General features: G+C 35.2%; 1 protein-coding gene across 1 annotated transcript in view; it reads right to left on the bottom strand.

The window, feature by feature from the left end:
- Window positions 1-715: 715 nt before the first annotated feature.
- LOC149065750 (protein SET-like) overlaps window positions 716-17,779 on the bottom strand; it is a 36,228-nt gene continuing 19,164 nt past the window's right edge. The window contains exons 4-6 of the mRNA XM_089254092.1: window positions 5,090-5,181; window positions 2,662-2,750; window positions 716-2,532 (exon numbers count right to left, since the gene is read on the bottom strand). Of these exons, the coding sequence (XP_089110218.1) occupies window positions 2,489-2,532; window positions 2,662-2,750; window positions 5,090-5,181 (225 nt within the window). The 3' untranslated portion in view covers window positions 716-2,488. The remainder of the gene's footprint in view (window positions 2,533-2,661; window positions 2,751-5,089; window positions 5,182-17,779) is intronic.

Genomic DNA, 17,779 nt, shown 5'->3' with positions numbered 1-17,779 from the left:
TATTAAAGTAGACATTTTAACACCTCTTTTGCAGCAGATGTATTTTTCTACACGAATATACACATTACTTTTGTTTCTCTTGCGAGTGTAATTTTAAATTGAACATATGGTATTTTATACTTCATAACGTTCCTAGATGGCATTCATTGTATTTGATTAAATTGAAAAATTCATCTAGGATTTGATACTAAACACTATTTCAAAAATGCAAATTGAGCATAACTAAATAAAATTCATGACACCATATCCCAAGTACGTAGTCCAAAAGGTTTCAAATTATATAAAATTTAAAAAAAATTAATGTCAAGAGCACTGTTATTCAGTGAACATTGGAAATAAACAAAATGTTTGTGATTGTTAGTTAGTTAGTCTCTATATACATATATATTATAATGGTTTATATCAAAAATAAAATTTCTCATTAACTCTTACCTATGCTTTTATGAGTATTATAAAATTACTTAAACCCCCCCCCCCCCAACACACTATTTTAAATTCACTTTTTGGTCATTCAAAAATAAAATAAGCTGGAATCACATTCATTGCTATTTGCAGATTTAGTAGTAATATATACAAAAATGTTCACGCAATCAATTTTTTTCAATACATGAAAACAAAGTTATTAAATTTCAAGAGAAAATATTGAAAAAAAAAATGATTGCTCATTTTACACTAGTAAATCACAATTTTGAAACTAAACATTAAACAGACTGAATTCAAAAAGGTTTTCACATGTTTACTAGGAATTCAATACAACTTTCTTTTACAGTTCACTTTTCCTCACAAGGAAGATCAAAATAGAAACACTTCAACAGAAGCGCTTCAAAGTCGAACGGTCTTACTCCATTCACAGTATGGTATGATCAATTCCAGGTACTCGCACCCTATATTGATAGAATACAATCCAAGCCCTTTTTTCACTGTGCTCACAAGACCACACACATACAAATATAGAAATTCCGGGCAACTCCACATATAACTTGCGTTATTAAAAAAAAAAACCAATAATGAAAAACCATCAGGAAAGAAAAGTGGCTAGTTTGCCATAACAAGACTGCCAACCCTTTGAAAAAGAATTTAACTCCAGCATGCTCTTATTAAATAGATCCACACCACAGATGGTAAATCAGAAATTAGTTATGGAAAATTTAAGAATAATTTGGAAAATTGAATATTTCTTTCCATCTCGGAGACCTTTGCAAGCATGAATTTGCAAACCTTCAATTCTTACGACAAAAGAAAATTCTAAATTTAAATAAAACTTGATTGCTTGATCTTGCACATTAATTTTCATTCAGAAAACAAAATTGTACCAATGAGAATAAAAACATGCATGTTTTAAAAAACAGGTTGGAACTTTGGAAGACAAAATCATACAGGTTGGCAGCTGTATTGGAACAAGAGATGACAATGTTAAAAAATTCTGATTCAATAGTCCCATAGAAACTGGGTGCACTACTAAATATGGATGAAATCACAGATGAGTTCTCTGCTCTACTTTAATGTACAAAGTGAAATAATTGAAAGGACAAAACAAAACACAAGTGGTTCTGCACATTCTATTTTAAAACCGCAGAGAGAATTTTCGAAAACTTGCCAAATTATTTCATCTCTCAATATCACTCTGTAAAAACATTTCATAGGATCTTCAAGAAAGGACCACAATTAGACTATTTACAAGGCCCTTAAAAAGCATGCACCAGACAATTCTGGAGCAAGTCTAGAATGAGAAATTCTAAAACAAACTTAGTTATGAAAGTTTGATTTTTTATAGAATTCTAGACAAAATTTATAGAAAGTATACAAAAAAATTCAAAAAGAAATTTGACAAATTAAATCGCAAGTGTTATGCAAAGCAATACCACTTCAACTATGTTATATTAAGTTCCCCCCCCCCCCCCACATACATAGCATCACACGACAACAATGGAATGCTACACATAACACTCCTGTAAGTTAAACACATTTAATTTTATTCCAAAGAGCACAAATTTCATTTATTGCAAACATAAAAAATAGAAATACTTGCAGAACCAATTGCAAGGGAATCTGAATAACATTCAAGAAACAGGGATTTAACAAGAAAAATAAGGTTTGACAGCACGGCTGAAATTTACACCAGACAAACACTGAAATAGCAAACAGCAACACTGAAGAAAAAAAAAGGATGGTAAGATAGCTTCACACATCTTAGATTACACTAGCATACATGTAACATAAATCATATTTACAATTCTAAGACAGGACTATCCAATCCAAACATTTTTTTTTTTGTAGATAAGCCAATTGATCGGGGGGAAAATTAGATAACAAAAAAGGGTTTCAAAGAAACTCCCGTTCTTTTTCCTTCAGTGTTGATGTTTAAAAAAAAATAAGATACCAAAAAAAAAAAAAATGATGTCTAAAAACTAGAAAGTGTGTGGCCCCTGACTACAGACAACAGGTAATGTATGGACTGTGCTGAGTGGTGAGCCCCACAATTTCCCATTCATTCATCATTTTCAGCTTCAGCTCCTTCTCCTTCAATTTCACCTGAAAAATATATTGCAAGAAATTATCAGCAAATTATTTGTAACCATGACAGAATTCTACCCCTTCCACCTCTCATTGAAATGTAACAAGTTAGAAATTCAGATATTTGGAATCAAATATAATACCCACCAACTTCCTCTTCACCTTCCTCTTCTTCATCTTCACCATCGCCTTCCTCCTCTACAACAACTACTGAGTCATCCACCTCTTCATCCTCACTATACATAAAAATGTTTTTTTTTTTTTCAATGTGACTTAACAGTCAAGTTCATACAGTTATTGATGAAAACTGAGAAAAACATTAATTTTCATAAACATTTGCAAGCAGAGAGTAGACTCCTGTAGAGGAAACAGTGATCCTGCTGAAAGTCATTCTGCATCTCATTGTTATTTGGTCTCATTTAGCGATTGCGAATGACTTATTTCAATATTATAAATGTTGGCGTTTTAAATTATTTTTTAATGGAAGTATAACATCTATATAAGCAGGGTTTAAGATATATAAAAAATTCCTTTACCAAAAAAAGCAAAAATGGGGGGGGGGAGAGAAATAGCTTTAGCAAAATGGATGTCTACTCGTTTCGTACCTCCTGTATGCATTTTTATGAAAGTGGCTACTATTTATTTCGCATTCTAAGGTTTTCTTCCGCATTTCACAAAAAATACAACCATAGCTTAAACCCTGCATCTAAGGCTACCTAATAGAAAGAAGTTTCTACTCCTTCCACCAGAACTCAACTGCCTAATGCCAAAATTATGTCCCATTGTGAAATCATATAACTTAAAGCTCTATGATGTCGTGAAACCAGAGGCAGATTTAATGGCAGGTGCACCGGGAACCTCCCTCTGACTTCTGAAAAGGCCCCGAAAAACCCAAACTTTACACTTTTTCTAATTTAAGGGGTCCAATATTTTCTTTTGCACCCGGGGCCTCAACCGACTAATCTGCCACTGCGTGAAAATATTGTAATCTCATTAATGCAGCAACCAATGGCTCTGAAGCAGATGGCAAAAAATTACCTACCACTTCAAATCTAAAACTAGAGCAATACTATAATTTTAATGGAGTTCTCATTACAACTAAGACATAAATACAAACATCAATACTTGTAGCATCCAAATGAAGAAAGGGGGCATGGGCTCTAAATGAGGCAACAGCCCCCCCCCCCCCCCGAGTGCAGCTGATACAATGATCTCAATGTTTTAAAGGTGATATGCAACTGATCTAATGAAGAATTTAGCCTCCAACAAAAACTTATTAGAAGGGGCTAAGAATGATTCAGATGGACATTCCAAAGTTGAAGCCTATAACATGAACTCTCATGCCAATCAGACACTACTGTCATTATGATAAAGAAGGTAACAATTTCAAGAACATTAGCAAAAATTCATAGGAGGTATATAAAAGTTTATTGTCTAGAATAAAGATATTTTACGCATAAAGGCAGGACATGTTATGTTTTGTTGAAAGATATTTTCTCAAAGGAATTTGACTATCTCTATTGTGTAGCCATACCTACAACTAAATCCAAACAGGATATCAAATCTTACAACCTAACAGTGACAAAGATACCAAATCTACGCCTTAAGTGTCAGGGACACAAACAGTGATTATATGACATACAGCCAAGTGTTTTGGTGTGAAACAGTTTACCTAAATTGAGTAATTTGATTTAAACTCTGACATTTTCAAATTATATAATTATTACCAAAAGGGATTCTGATTTTTGCTAAAGAGTTTGAAAGATCTAAAAAGCCCTTAAGAGCTTTTACATAAATGGATGTTTGTGATCCAGTTCCAAAGAAATAATTAAGATTACAAATTTTTACCCATAATGGATTCTTGAAAAATTAGTTTTTCCTATCAGAAAAGAAAAAAAAAATCCAATGTATTTTAATGTTCATTTGTTTCTAGAAAACTGAACTCGAAAACTTTTAACATAAGAGCTGATAACAGAATAGTGTTGTTAGAAGTTTAACAAATTACTAAAACAAAAACCAAGGCATTAGAGCAGTGTACAAATGAATATATTCTCAAACAAAATGGGGTCACTGAAAAATATCAAGCTCTTGGGATTTGTGTAGTAATCATACTACAGCGAAAAATAATTCATGTCATATGCAAATTATTCATCTTACCAATGATGCAAGTCAGCAATTCGCAAACATCTCAGGAAAACAATTTTCTTGTCTATGAAGATCTTTTTTTCAGTTCAATATTTTTATTTTATGATTGTTACTCTTACGATTCATTACTTCACTTTGCCTTGCTAAGTCCAACAAGTTTGGAATAAAATGAACCTCATTTGAACTGGGTTTTATTGAACAATATCAAACTGGCAGTTAAAAATTAAAATCAGTAATTAGTGTAATAGGCAAATGAGGCCATGAAATCTATAGAATTCTATTATAAACCATGGCTGCACAAACTTTAAATCAGTTAATTCTTTTATGGGCCAATCAGTGTTCATCTATTTTTATAAGGCCAACAGAAATATTCTAAAGTGAAATGTGATTCACAAGACAAATGTATCCACCCACCAAGTAAAATTCTTACCTTTCATCATCTTCTCCAAGTCCATTCTCAACTTCGATATCCGGCACTAAGAAATACTGCAGAGGGTTTGGCCACATGTCATCCTTGATAACCTAAATAATTTTAATATGTAATCAATAATGATGTGTAATAAAAGTTGTTTCACTTAATATTTTGAACTGATCATGAAATAAAAATTTAGATTTTTTGGACTCATTCTTCATAGCAAACCATTTTTTGCACAACAAATTACTTATTCAACTTGTAATGCATTTTATAAGAAAATTAAATATTGAAAGCCAATCAAACATAACTTATAGCCATATTTCATACAATTCCCTTAGCATGGGAAAGATAAGGATAGAAGGTTGGTTTTCTTCAAAAGGATAAAAAAAAAATTAAACCGTAACAAAGGAACTTTTTTAATAAAGTAGTTATTCAAACTTATGAATAAATCCTGTGAAATTATACAATATGAATTAATACTTTTCCTGTCTTCCCTACTTCTGATTCTAGTGAGTGTTGCAGTTTTCTTTCCTGAAGAGCCTGGTACGATAAGCTGATAACTCTTTGATGAAACAGTCGACAATCAGCATTTTTCGCACAGAGGTAGGGTGACGATTACCCTGTTCATGGAAAAATTGTATTCTCAGTATAGGTGAAAGGACGAAAGTAAACAATTCCCCTCGATCACTAACATCCTCTGTGAACTTCCCCTTCCCTGTTCGAAAACAATGTATTCGCTTATGTACGCGAGTCCAGAAAGTCGCTCAAGAATGATGTGTAAGTAGACAAATAGTTTGGCCGATGCCCGCCCCCCCCCCATTAGTAAGACAGGGAGTGGGGACAGTTTATACAGGACTTATCCATTAAGAGGACTGGAATGTTAGTTGAAGTAACCACAGGAAAGTTTTGGTTGACTCATTTTGACATTCTCAGTAAAGATCATGTTTGTCGCATGATCATGATTAAAAAAATTCGTTTAAAATATTGCACCTTTGTAGAACACTAACAAGTTACGATTCCCTGAACTTCAACAAAAGTATAAGTTCAAAAATTCAAAATTCGATCAATTTTTTCCACTGGCACAAAAAATATATAGCAAAAACATTTTTTGATGGGAGTTATTTCCCACTATGGCAAAAACTTGCCAACCCTTTTGTCCATTTTCTCTCTAGAGCCATTTCACTAGGCAGAATACCCGGGATCCGGAACTTTAGCCCCCCCCGACATCTCGCCCCTGGAACGTTTCGTCCCCGTTACATTTGGCCCCCGGAAATTTCGCCCCTGGTGCGTTTGGCCACCGAAAAATTCACACCTGACATTTCACCTGCCCTGAACGTATGAGTGATTGACTGTATGAGTGACCAAGTGAGAGTGAAATGAACTGTAGGAGTGCGTTAGTGACCGTACAAATGACTGAGCGAGTGGCAGAATGACTCACCACGTGAGTGACCGTATCAACTAGTGTGCAATTGACTTTGAGTGAATGACCATATGAGTGACCACGTGACTGATCGAATGGCCGTATGAGTGAGCAAATGAATGACCGCATGAGCGCCCAAGTGATTAATTAACTGTACGAGTGATCAAGTGAGTGATAGTGGGATTGACCGTGTCAGTGACAAAGGGAGGAATTGAGTGATGGAACGTTTGAGTGAATAAGTGACTGACCGAATGAGTGACCAAGTGAGTGGCTAATTAAATACAGGTGTAAGTTTCCTAGTGAATGATTGAGCGTATGAGTGACCGAGTGGCTGACGGAATGAAAGACAGAGTGAATGCTTGAATAAATTTGCGAGTGACAGTGATTGAGCATATGAGTGATCAAGGGAGTGACTGAGTGATTAACCGTATGAGTGACAGAGTGACTGACCACATGAGTGACCGAGTGGTTAACTGCATGAGTGACCAAGTGAGTGACTGAATACATGACCAGGTGAGTGACGGTACAAGTGTTCAAGGGACTGACCGTGTGAGTAACCAAGGGAGTTACTGAGTGACAGAGCGCATAAGTGAATGTGTGACCAAGTGAGTGACTGCATGAGTGACCGAAAGATTGATAAAGTGAATGACTGCATGAGTGACCAAAAGATTGATAAAGTGAATGACCGTATGATTGACCCAATGAGCGACTGAGTAATTGGCAAAGTGCGAGGGTGGAGTTTTGTCTGCAAAAATGATCCTCCTCATCCCTCCCTTTTTATAGGTGGTTACGTAGCACTGAGTGACCAAGTGACTCACACTTTAATGGATTCTAAGAATTTGGAATTTTCAGTTTAAGCATAAAATATTTTTCCCAAATTTACGACTCGCACCGGTGTGGTCACTCACACTATCATTCATATATTCACTCATACGGTCAAGGTAGACAAAATGACAGGGGGTCAATTTCCGATTCACTTGATTACTCACTGAGTAACTCATATGATCACTCACTGGGTCACTTCATATGGTCAGGCCAGGTGAAATGTCCGGGGATAAATTTTCAATTCACTCGATCACTCATATATTCATTCACTTGATCACTCATGCGATCAGGGGAAGCAAAATGTCACGAGTAAATGTCCAACTCACTTGATCACTTGTACCATCATTCATATGTTCACTCATACAGTCACGCGTACGATAAGGACTGGCGAAATATCAGATAAATTTCCGATTTACTTGATTACTTACTGAGTCACTCATATGGTCAGGGCAGGCGGAAGGTCAGGGCGAAATCCCCGGTGTGAAATGTCAGGGGCGAAATTTCCGGGGGCCAAATGTACTGGGGACGAAACGTGCCAGGGGCGAGATGTCGGAGGTGAAATGTCGGGGAGAAAGGTAAAGTAAAACTACTAACCAAATTTCTTCATATTTATAGCTTCCGCGATTTTGGCCCACCCCCTCATGACCACTTTAGAGGACAAATTTTAAAATAAAAAGCACCCTCTTAGTCTTCAGTCATGAAATAAAACTACTAACAAAATTTCACACTGCTCTAGTGGTTTTGGTTCGGAACGATTTCTCTGTATAACCTTTGAAACCCCCCCCCCCCCCTCAGGGGTCAAATTTCGGAAAAACCTTCTTAGTGAGTCTTTACTTATGAAATAAAACTACTGACCAAAATTAATATTGTTCCAATGGTTTCAGCTCGGCATGATTTCTCTGTGTAACCTTTGAGCCCCTTTATGACCCCCTTAGAGGCCGAATTTCGAAAAACCTTTTCTTAGTGGGTCTTTACTTCATGAAATGAAACTACTGATCAAATTTCATATTCATAACTTTAGTGGTTTCGGCTCAGCGACGATGAATCAGTCAGTGAATAAGGACATATGTGTGTGTGTGTGTATATATATATAATTTTACAGGAAACGAAATAATCTAGTTAATTTCACAAAAGAAATACAGGACTCCCACTCAAAAAATGAGAAAAAGTAAGAAAACGCAAGACTAAAAAGTAGGATGGGGGAGGGTAACCCCCTTAGACAACATAATCATAGCATGATGGAAAAAAATCTAAAAAAAATTATTTTTTTAATTCAAATTTTTAAAAAAATTGACTTTTCAATAAACTTTTTTTTCTCATAGCACTATTTCAGTTTCCTATAAGATTGACTCAAGCCAAAGCAAAATGACTGGGTTACAAAACCAATTTTTGGCCAAAACAGTGTACTAGCAACCACAGATAATTCTTTGCTGTCTCTCCTCATATAAGTATATTACATTCTTTTTTGGAGTCTTCCAAAAAGCAGAGCTTGTCGACTCTCTTCGACAATGCACAGCAAATTTTGAAGTAGTACGTTTTTTTAAGAATGATGCTCCGAGACCACTTTCAAAAGCACAGTGTGCAAAATGTGTAGATTACAAGATCTGATATAAATAAGGCAAGGTGAACCAGATAGTTTTACTGCGTTGTCCATAATTTTTTAAGGGATTTGTTCACATATTACTGTTCAATGCCAGTGTAATCATTTTTCACAAATGAAGCACTTCCATTTCTAGCTCTTTGCTGAGCATTTTAAATATTGTTTATGCCTCTTCATGCCTTAAAAATACAGAAGACAACTGAATGCTATTGGGTAGCATCAGAATCACCAAACCTAGAATAGGCCTATGTATCCAACTTTTTTGAAATGCAAACCGTTGTTTCACCTATTTGTACCGCAATTTTGAATGATGAAAGTTACTGTCCAAGACCATGAAGTAATAAATACAAAATTATTTTTCCCATCCAGACAGAAGAAGTTTTTAATGACTACTATACTTGTTGAACCCTCAAACTAAGCAAATAAAAAATTAATCAACCAAATGGTCCACATACACCCCCCCCCCAAAAAAATAACCTAAAAAATGATAAAATTTCTGCTTTGGCAGAATCATTAATTGCATTCTTCAACATTTGTAATATTTGCCAATATATCAATAATTTCCTGCTCAATTAAAATCAATTACGTAAATTTTGTCGATAGGATTTGATAAAAAAGTAGGAAAAGTAAGACAAAAACTAGAAAGTAGGACATTTTACCAAAAAGTAGGAAAAGTAAGACGAGTGGGAGCCCTGGAAATGAAATACCAAATTTATGGTTTCATTAATATGTATTTTGTGAAGGATCTGGAAAACAGACCCAAATTTTAACTGGACAAACCCCTGCATTCATATATATGAATTGGCTCTTACATGTGGCTTCGCTCGCGTGGATTTCGTAATCTGAAAATTATTCGCAATGATTCCTCCATACACCATTACAAGACCTCATGGCTCCTCCACCCCCCCCCCCCCCGAAAAGGGCTGATTTTTCAGAAATACCCTCTCTTAGTGGGTACCTACATGAAAATATAATACTGACCAAATTTCAAATTCATAGCTTCAACAGTTTCGGCTCGATCACGATTACCCCACATAACCCTTTGAACAGCTTTATTAAACCCAACCCTTAGAGGTTGATAAGATTTTTCAAAATTTTTTCAAGTCCCAACATTATAAAATAAAAATACTAATTCATTTATAGCTTCAGCGGTTTCAGTCTGGTGCAATTTTTCTATGTAACCTTTGAATCCCCAGGGGTGGAAAGTGATAAAGTTCATTTCAGAGCAGTTTTGGAACAGCAAAATATAAGATTCGGAGCAGATATTTATAAATTGGAGCAACAAAATTAACAAGAATATTTTCATTAACCCTCACCCCTTTTCAAAATAATGAAATCAACGGAGTTCCTGAAGTTGCTGCAGAAATGTCCTGGAAATTGTTGAGAAGATAAAACAAGAAATAGATGTACAGGAGAGTACTGAAATAGAGAATGCCAACGAGAAATACAAATAAAACAAAGTCAATTATTGTTCGGTTTACAAGTGAAGCATCGAAGATATGGATCCAAAAAGCAAAGACGCACCAGCTCACCGCAAACATAAATCAGAACTTTAGATCAAGCAGAATCGACATCAACAAAAATCTTTCCCCAGGAAAGTAAGCATCTGTTTTTCCTGACGAGAGAATTCAGAAAGAAATACGATTTCAAATATGCATGGAACAAAGATAGCAAAATATTCCTCCGGAAGTCTGAAAACACCAGGATCATAAGAATTAGAGATGAGTAAGACCTCGGAAAAATATGTAATGATGAACAATGAGTACAACCCAATGGACCATCGACAAAAACAACCTTTTCTGGAGGAAATAAGTGATATAATAGTGATATAAGTTTTTTAAATATCCCCCCCCCCCTAAATCCAATAAACATTTCAATATCTTGATTTTAAACATACAAAGCTTGAGATCTAATTTTGATCATTTTTTAGTGTTCTGGAGATCATTACCTGAACGTTTTGATATATGTCTAACAGAAATTTGGGTCAAAGAAAACGAATTATTGAGCTATATTACTATGATTGCATGAATGATTATTACATGTATTCCGATTGCAGAGCATACAACAAATCAGGTGGTGATATCATGTTCATAAACAAAGCAATTAACAGTGTTAAAAAAACCTTGCCAAATGGAAACTGCTGAAAAGCTCCATATATAAATTTACCAGATTTCGATATTGATATTTTATTGCTTTATAGGTCTCATGCACATACCATATCTCAGTTTAATGAAGAATTTAATATATTTATTAAAAAACTAGGAGAGATGCTTGTAACTGGAGATATAAATATTAATATATTAGATAACAATACTAACGAAATATCAAATTATCTAGACATAATGGCTAGACAATGATTTCAATGCTTCGCATGGATCTAACTGCAGAACAAAGAAAAATTCTATACAAACAATTTACTGTACTTGTAACTCGTATTACAGATCATTACCCAATCCTAGGATATATTGATTATCAATACCAGCAATGTATCAAAAATGACCCGGATTACATCAAGACAAAAATTAACTATAAAAAAATTTGAAAATTTCATCTCAAACATATCTTTTGAAAATGTTTATGAAAATGAAACCAAACAAAAATATCAATGTTTCCTAGACATAATTACTCTCAACTCTAATCTGTGGATTAAATCATCAAATATTACTAAAAGAAACAAGAATAAATGGATTACTAAAGAACTAATAGAAAAGATGAAGAAAAATTGTATAAAAAATATAGAAAATATTCCAATATAATATCGTGTGAAACAGAATACAAAAATTATGATAAAATCTTGAAAATTTCAATACGAAAAGCTAAACAAGTGTATCAAAAGGCTAAATTTGTTGAATGTACTGACAAACGGGAGCAATGGAAATGCTTAAACTATTTTGTGCTCAATAAAAATAGTGGGAAGCAAGTTCTACCAATTCATCAGCATCCACAAGTTTTAGCAAATGATTTTTAAAGAATTTATTGAAAGAAATTTAAATACAAATTTTGGTGCAAGTACTTATCAAAGTGAAAGCAGGAATGATGTTATAAACTCAATGGTATGCATGGATATTGATATCCCTTTCTTGAAAAGAACAATAAATGAATTGAATGAAACTAAAGCAACTGGATACGATGGCCTAACTCCAAAAATGTTAAAAATTATTGCATCCTACAATATTGTACTTCTTAAACATCTTATTGATTCATCTATGGTGGAAATCAGTGGAAATTATTTCTACAATGAATGAAAATTTTCTCTTGTCTACCCTATTTATAAGAGAGGAGACCCAAATGCAATGATAAACTACAGACCAATATCGGTTCTTCCAGTTTTCTGGAGAATAATCGAATCGGAGAATTTAAAATAATCGAAAAATTTATAAATCAACAACTAATAGGTTTTTGAACCATAACAATTATTTGGCCCCGAATCAATTCGGTTTTCAAAAAAATAAAAACACTGAAATGGCTGTAATCAAAATCTGTCACTATTTAAATACCAGCTACAATAACAATAAATTGTTAAACATTGTTGTTTATTTAGACCTAAAACAAACATTTCATTATGTGGATTTGACCGTATTAACAGAAAAATTACATAGAGCTGGTATACGAGGATGAATATTGGAATGGTTCAAAACATATTACTTCGACAGACAACAAGCAGTAGTTATAAATCGGAAAATGAGTAGTTATCTCCAGGTTCAAAAAGGGGTCCCACATTATTGCTCATTTACATAAGCAACTTCTGTAAACTGAAACTAAACGGTCAATCAATTTCATTTACAGATGACAGTTCTGTGCATAGAGGATGACTACATAACTTTAATAACAAAGACAGAGGATGATCTCAGACGTATTAATCCGTGGATGGTTGCAAACAAACTTGAATTGAACGTGCAAAAGACCAAATGTCAGATTACTAAAATGAAAGTCTGACACAGAAATCCCCATTAAAATTCATATCAGTCATCCTCAAGCACAACAAAACTGCACCTGCCAAGGAATCCAAAGAGTGCACGAATACGAATACTTAGGGAGTAACAATACAGGATGCCTTGATATGGAATATTCATTGCGATAAAATAACAAAAAAAAAAAATTGATTTCACACAGCTCTTTCGTACAAGCTCAAGTATATAATAGGGGAGGATTTTTTAAAAGATGTCTTTTACGCATGGGTTTCCTCAATTATAACTCATGGTTCGTGTGTGTGGGGTGGAGCATACCATTGTAACATCATGCAACTAAGTAACACATATATAACAAGGTAAGAAATATACTAACACAAGCCTATGTTGGAAATGATAGAAAAATTAACTGTCACACACTAGACATCAGACAATTATATATTTACCGAACGCTAAACTTTACGACGAAAAATAAAAATTGGCTTCAGAGAAAAACAAATAGAACAGCAGCGAGATTCAAACATGATTGTGAAGTGCCGAAAATAAAAAACATCTGTTTCAAAAGTGTTTCTCATTTACTGCCCCTAAATTTATGAATTCATTTCGGTCAAAAGAACCATTTACTAATAATACTAACCACAAATATGAAATTTACATATATGCAAAAAGCATTCATACTGATGACATGTTCTGAAACTGTTTATAAAAAGACAGATAAATATAAAATTAACAATTTTTTTTCATAATTACTGCTTAAAACTATATATTTTTATGCGTATTGATGATGTACCCAGAACATACTTGCATCATCTTGTTTAATTTTTACTAAATATGGATTGTCATTTTACACTAAACTGTTATACATAGTCTTAAATTTATGTTTTTTCTATAATTATACTGCATACTTATCGGCTCACAATGGCGGCGTAAAAAATGTAATAATATCTTTTTGGTTTTCTGGAAGGACTTAGTCCTTGGGGCCACATAGTGTATATTCGTTATATATGTATGTTTTTTTTCTTTTGTATTCCTTTTTGTCCAGTATTTGTGTAGAGTCTATGTGTTTGTTTACAATAAAAAAACAACTGCACTGTCTTTTGTTATCAAACATCTTTTCATCAGCTTGTTTTTGGTGTTTCAGGCTTTTGACACCTTGTTTGAAAGAGCGGCTGTCATAAAATTTTTCGCACCAGTTTATTTAAGATGATTTTTGCTTACTGAGGGCACTATTTGCTGTCTGGAACAGCATCACTTCAAATGGGTTGAAAATTTTCTATAAGTTTTCAGCTTTTTATGCTCAGAAAAAAATTGTTGCAAAATTGGAGAGAATTTCGGTAGAATCAACACGATATTTAACGATTCAGCACTCATTATTTGACGAGATTAGCAATGAGACTCATTATTTGGCGATATTGGCAATTTAACTCTTGTTATTCGGCAAAGTTTCTAAATTAGCGTTCGTAATTTGGCGGACATGCGTTTTTTACTCCCAGAAGGAAATTTTTTTCATGAAACATCTGGATTTGACGCAATGACGATCCACTACAGTAATTTCTGCTGCTTCCAGTGGCGAATTTTTTTGTGAAAACGGAAATTGACTCGCATTTACACTTTAAAGCTGAAAGACCATTGCAAACCATCTTCAGTTGCATGATCACAGATATTATCAGGGTTTCATGATGGAAAGCCCGATGAGGGGCTGATAGTTTAAGCACAGTGGAATAAACATGCTCTTGTCAGAAGGAATCGTTTCACGGCAAGCAGGAACAAAAAATTTTTGGCGTCCTTTCCGAAATTCCGGGCATACTGAAGCAAACTTCACTATTTGGCACCGAAAAATACGAAAATACCCCATTGGAGCAGGATGGCACTAGATGTTAATTTTGGTACAGTGCGGCGCAGAGTTCCCACCCCTTATGATCCCCCCCAGATGGATCGAATTTCAAAAACTTTTTTTTTTTTACGTCATGAAATAAAATTACTGACCAAATTTTATAATTATAGCTTCAGTGGTTGACTCAAATGATTTCTTCAGCCACGTTTACAAGTTCAATATAGCGGTAGCATTGGAAGTTATAGGAACCGCTTGACTTTTTCCCTCGTAAGCAAGAGAGATGCAAAGCAGGAATTGGTGAAAGTTCTTCAAGCAGGTTTTAAACTGGTTTTGTTCATTTCCCATATAAATAGGGTTAATTTGCAAACTCTGAACCCCCATATCGGTCAAATTGAAAAAAAAATCTTAACGAGTCTGTTTTTTTTTTTCAGTAGCTTCTATGACACAATTTCATAAATATAGCTCCAGCGGTTTCGGCTCGTGCGATGATTAGTCAGGGCATGTTATTTTATATTTATAGACTGAAATCATCATCATGCCCCACCAAGTTATGATGATTGATAATTACATAACATCCATAATGTAATATTTTTAATTTTTGCCTGGTTTTACCACTTTTTGCCACTATCTCGGCAAAAACCCAACCCCGAGGATATTTAATATTGTATTAGTAAAAAGTTTACTTAATACTTTCTTTTGCGTTTGCTTCATCATCAGTGAACAAATATTTTTGACCAGGTTATGAATTCAGACTGAAAATAATGTTTAAATACTTTCATGAATAAGAAAAAATCTTTGATTTTAACAAATTTTTCCCTTGAAACATCCACAAAACTTCCACAATGATTAAATTTACTTAATCAATGAAACATTATGGAAATTGTCTATAGTGATCATTCTAAGCTTAATTTCATAATAAATTATTCCAGTAAAATGGAGTGTAAGACAGGGTTTGACTAATTGAATAAAAAATTTGACTGGTGCCTGTTGAAGATGTTATTAATGTACCATCATTATTATTATAACAAGTTGCGGAATGGCAACAGTATGGCTTTCGAATGTCGTTGCGGTGGTTATGGCAACATATGTCTAGGCCGGATGTTTATTATTAAAGTGTCAGTTATGTTCTCGCTCGTCTGGCCGATCGCGAAAGCTTCGAATTTCTCCAAGATCTCGGACACCTTTCGATCATCTTCGTCGGACGCGAAATCCAGACCATCGTAGAGTCGCATGGCGTCGTCATCTAAGCACGAGAGAAAAAGTGCTACTCCATATGGTTCTGGCTGGTCGTCCAGTTGACAGAGGGTGAGGTAGTAGATGTGAAGCCATGAATTTGATATCTGTACAACACAGCAATTTCATCAGAGTTGGCAATGTGATGTTGGAGCCAGAACTGGAAAGCGTTTTTTCTGAAGGAGTTGGCAAATTTCCGGGACAAGTCAAGCTTAAAGTGAATCCGGAAGTTGTACCCGTGGTTCTTAGATTTTGCTAATGGCTGGGGCTTCCGTCATCTCATGTCGAGCCCAGGGAACAGCCGCTCCAATGGACAGGCGGAATCTGCTGTTATAATTGTGAAATCTATCTTCAAAAAGTGTGCTCGCTCAGGAGAGGACCCATACCTGGGCTTTATTAGCTCAACGTAACACGCCAGATGATCAACTGAGGTGCAGTCTAGCGCAAAGGATCTTTGGAAGACCTACACGGATGAGCCTGCCCACCAGTAGCCAGCGTCTACAATTCACTCTACCGCAGGTTCCTGAAATCCATGCGAGGTTGCTAGAAAGGCAAAATGAGATGGCTCAGCGACATAATAGAGCATCACAAGACCTTGTGCCATTCAATCCCGAAGCTTCACAGTGTGGCACCGGAACCCTCTACACCAGAGACCGATTTGGGAGAAGCCTGCGTAACAACACAGATCAGTCTGCGCACGTATGAGATCCGTACAAATGAGAGCTCCATGTTGAGAAGAAGCAGACAATTCATTAAACCACGTGTCCAACAACATATGGGAATTAAGCAAACAGCTTCACAGCCAGCCTGTCACCGCCAAGACAATATGACATCCCTACCTGAGATGCAAGAGCCTGAGTACAAGCCAGACAGAAGTGGTCCTAAATCTCCAGCAACCAAAGATGAGGTCTCACCCCAATGCCAGGCTCCAACACCACAGAAACAGGTAGCAGGCCCGTCATCACAGACAACCCGGGATAATGGATGTTACACGGTCACGAGATCGGGTCGCCTGGTAAAGCCTCCATCCAGACTGACTTATTCTCATAAATTGTAAGAAACTTATGGTTTTCTCCTAAAGGGAGGAAGATGTTGAAGATGTTATTAATGTACCATCATTATTATTATAACGAGTCGTGGAATGGCAACAGTATGGCTTTCGAATGTCGTTGTGGTTGTTATGGCAACATATGTCTAGGCCGGATGTTTATTATTAAAGTGTTAGTTATGTTCTCGTTCGTAATCGACGTAGTCGCATCACTAAACAGTGCCTAACTTTTTTTTCAGAGAACAGCAGCAAAAATAACTTTTTTACGCTTTTACAAGACTTTTCAAGTGTTGGTGAAACTGGTTACACAAATTCTGAAAATTTTGCTGTACTCAAGGCTTCCATTTGGTCACACATACAAAATTTCGACCACCAATGCAGATTTTTTAGTCGCCATGGTGAACTGGTGCCTGGGATTTGTTAGGCCCTGATGTAAGACAGGAGGTCACTACACAGCTAAACACCAGATTTCCCCCCCCCCCATTAGAAATTAAGTAACGCTGACTGAATATACTAGAAACTTCAGATGAGAGTATGCCTTCTATGCATTACGAAGAGGTACGTGTTTATTATTTCATTTATAATTTACATGTCTATTAAATAAATTTAAGCACTGGGAACTTCGAAAACTAGTTATTAAATATGCTATTATAGTTATCAGCATTAGGTTTAGCTAAAGTAACTTTTTAGTGTGTGCTCGTGACACGAATTGCCACTGGATTTGAAAGGACCATTGTACAATAGTGAAAGTTTTTAACCTCCACTTGCATCAGTTTCCCCATAAGGGAAAAAGCTTCTAGAGAATATTTTAAAGCTACTCTGCAATAAATTTTTCCA

Source organism: Pholcus phalangioides, unplaced genomic scaffold (assembly GCF_987345545.1).
Source record: "Pholcus phalangioides strain wild (caught in Gottingen) unplaced genomic scaffold, Ppha-v1.0 ptg000039l_1, whole genome shotgun sequence".
In the NCBI taxonomy this organism is placed as follows: domain Eukaryota; kingdom Metazoa; phylum Arthropoda; class Arachnida; order Araneae; family Pholcidae; genus Pholcus; species Pholcus phalangioides.
Note: the sequence above shows the minus strand (reverse complement) of the source record. Positions and strands in the feature narration are given on the sequence as shown.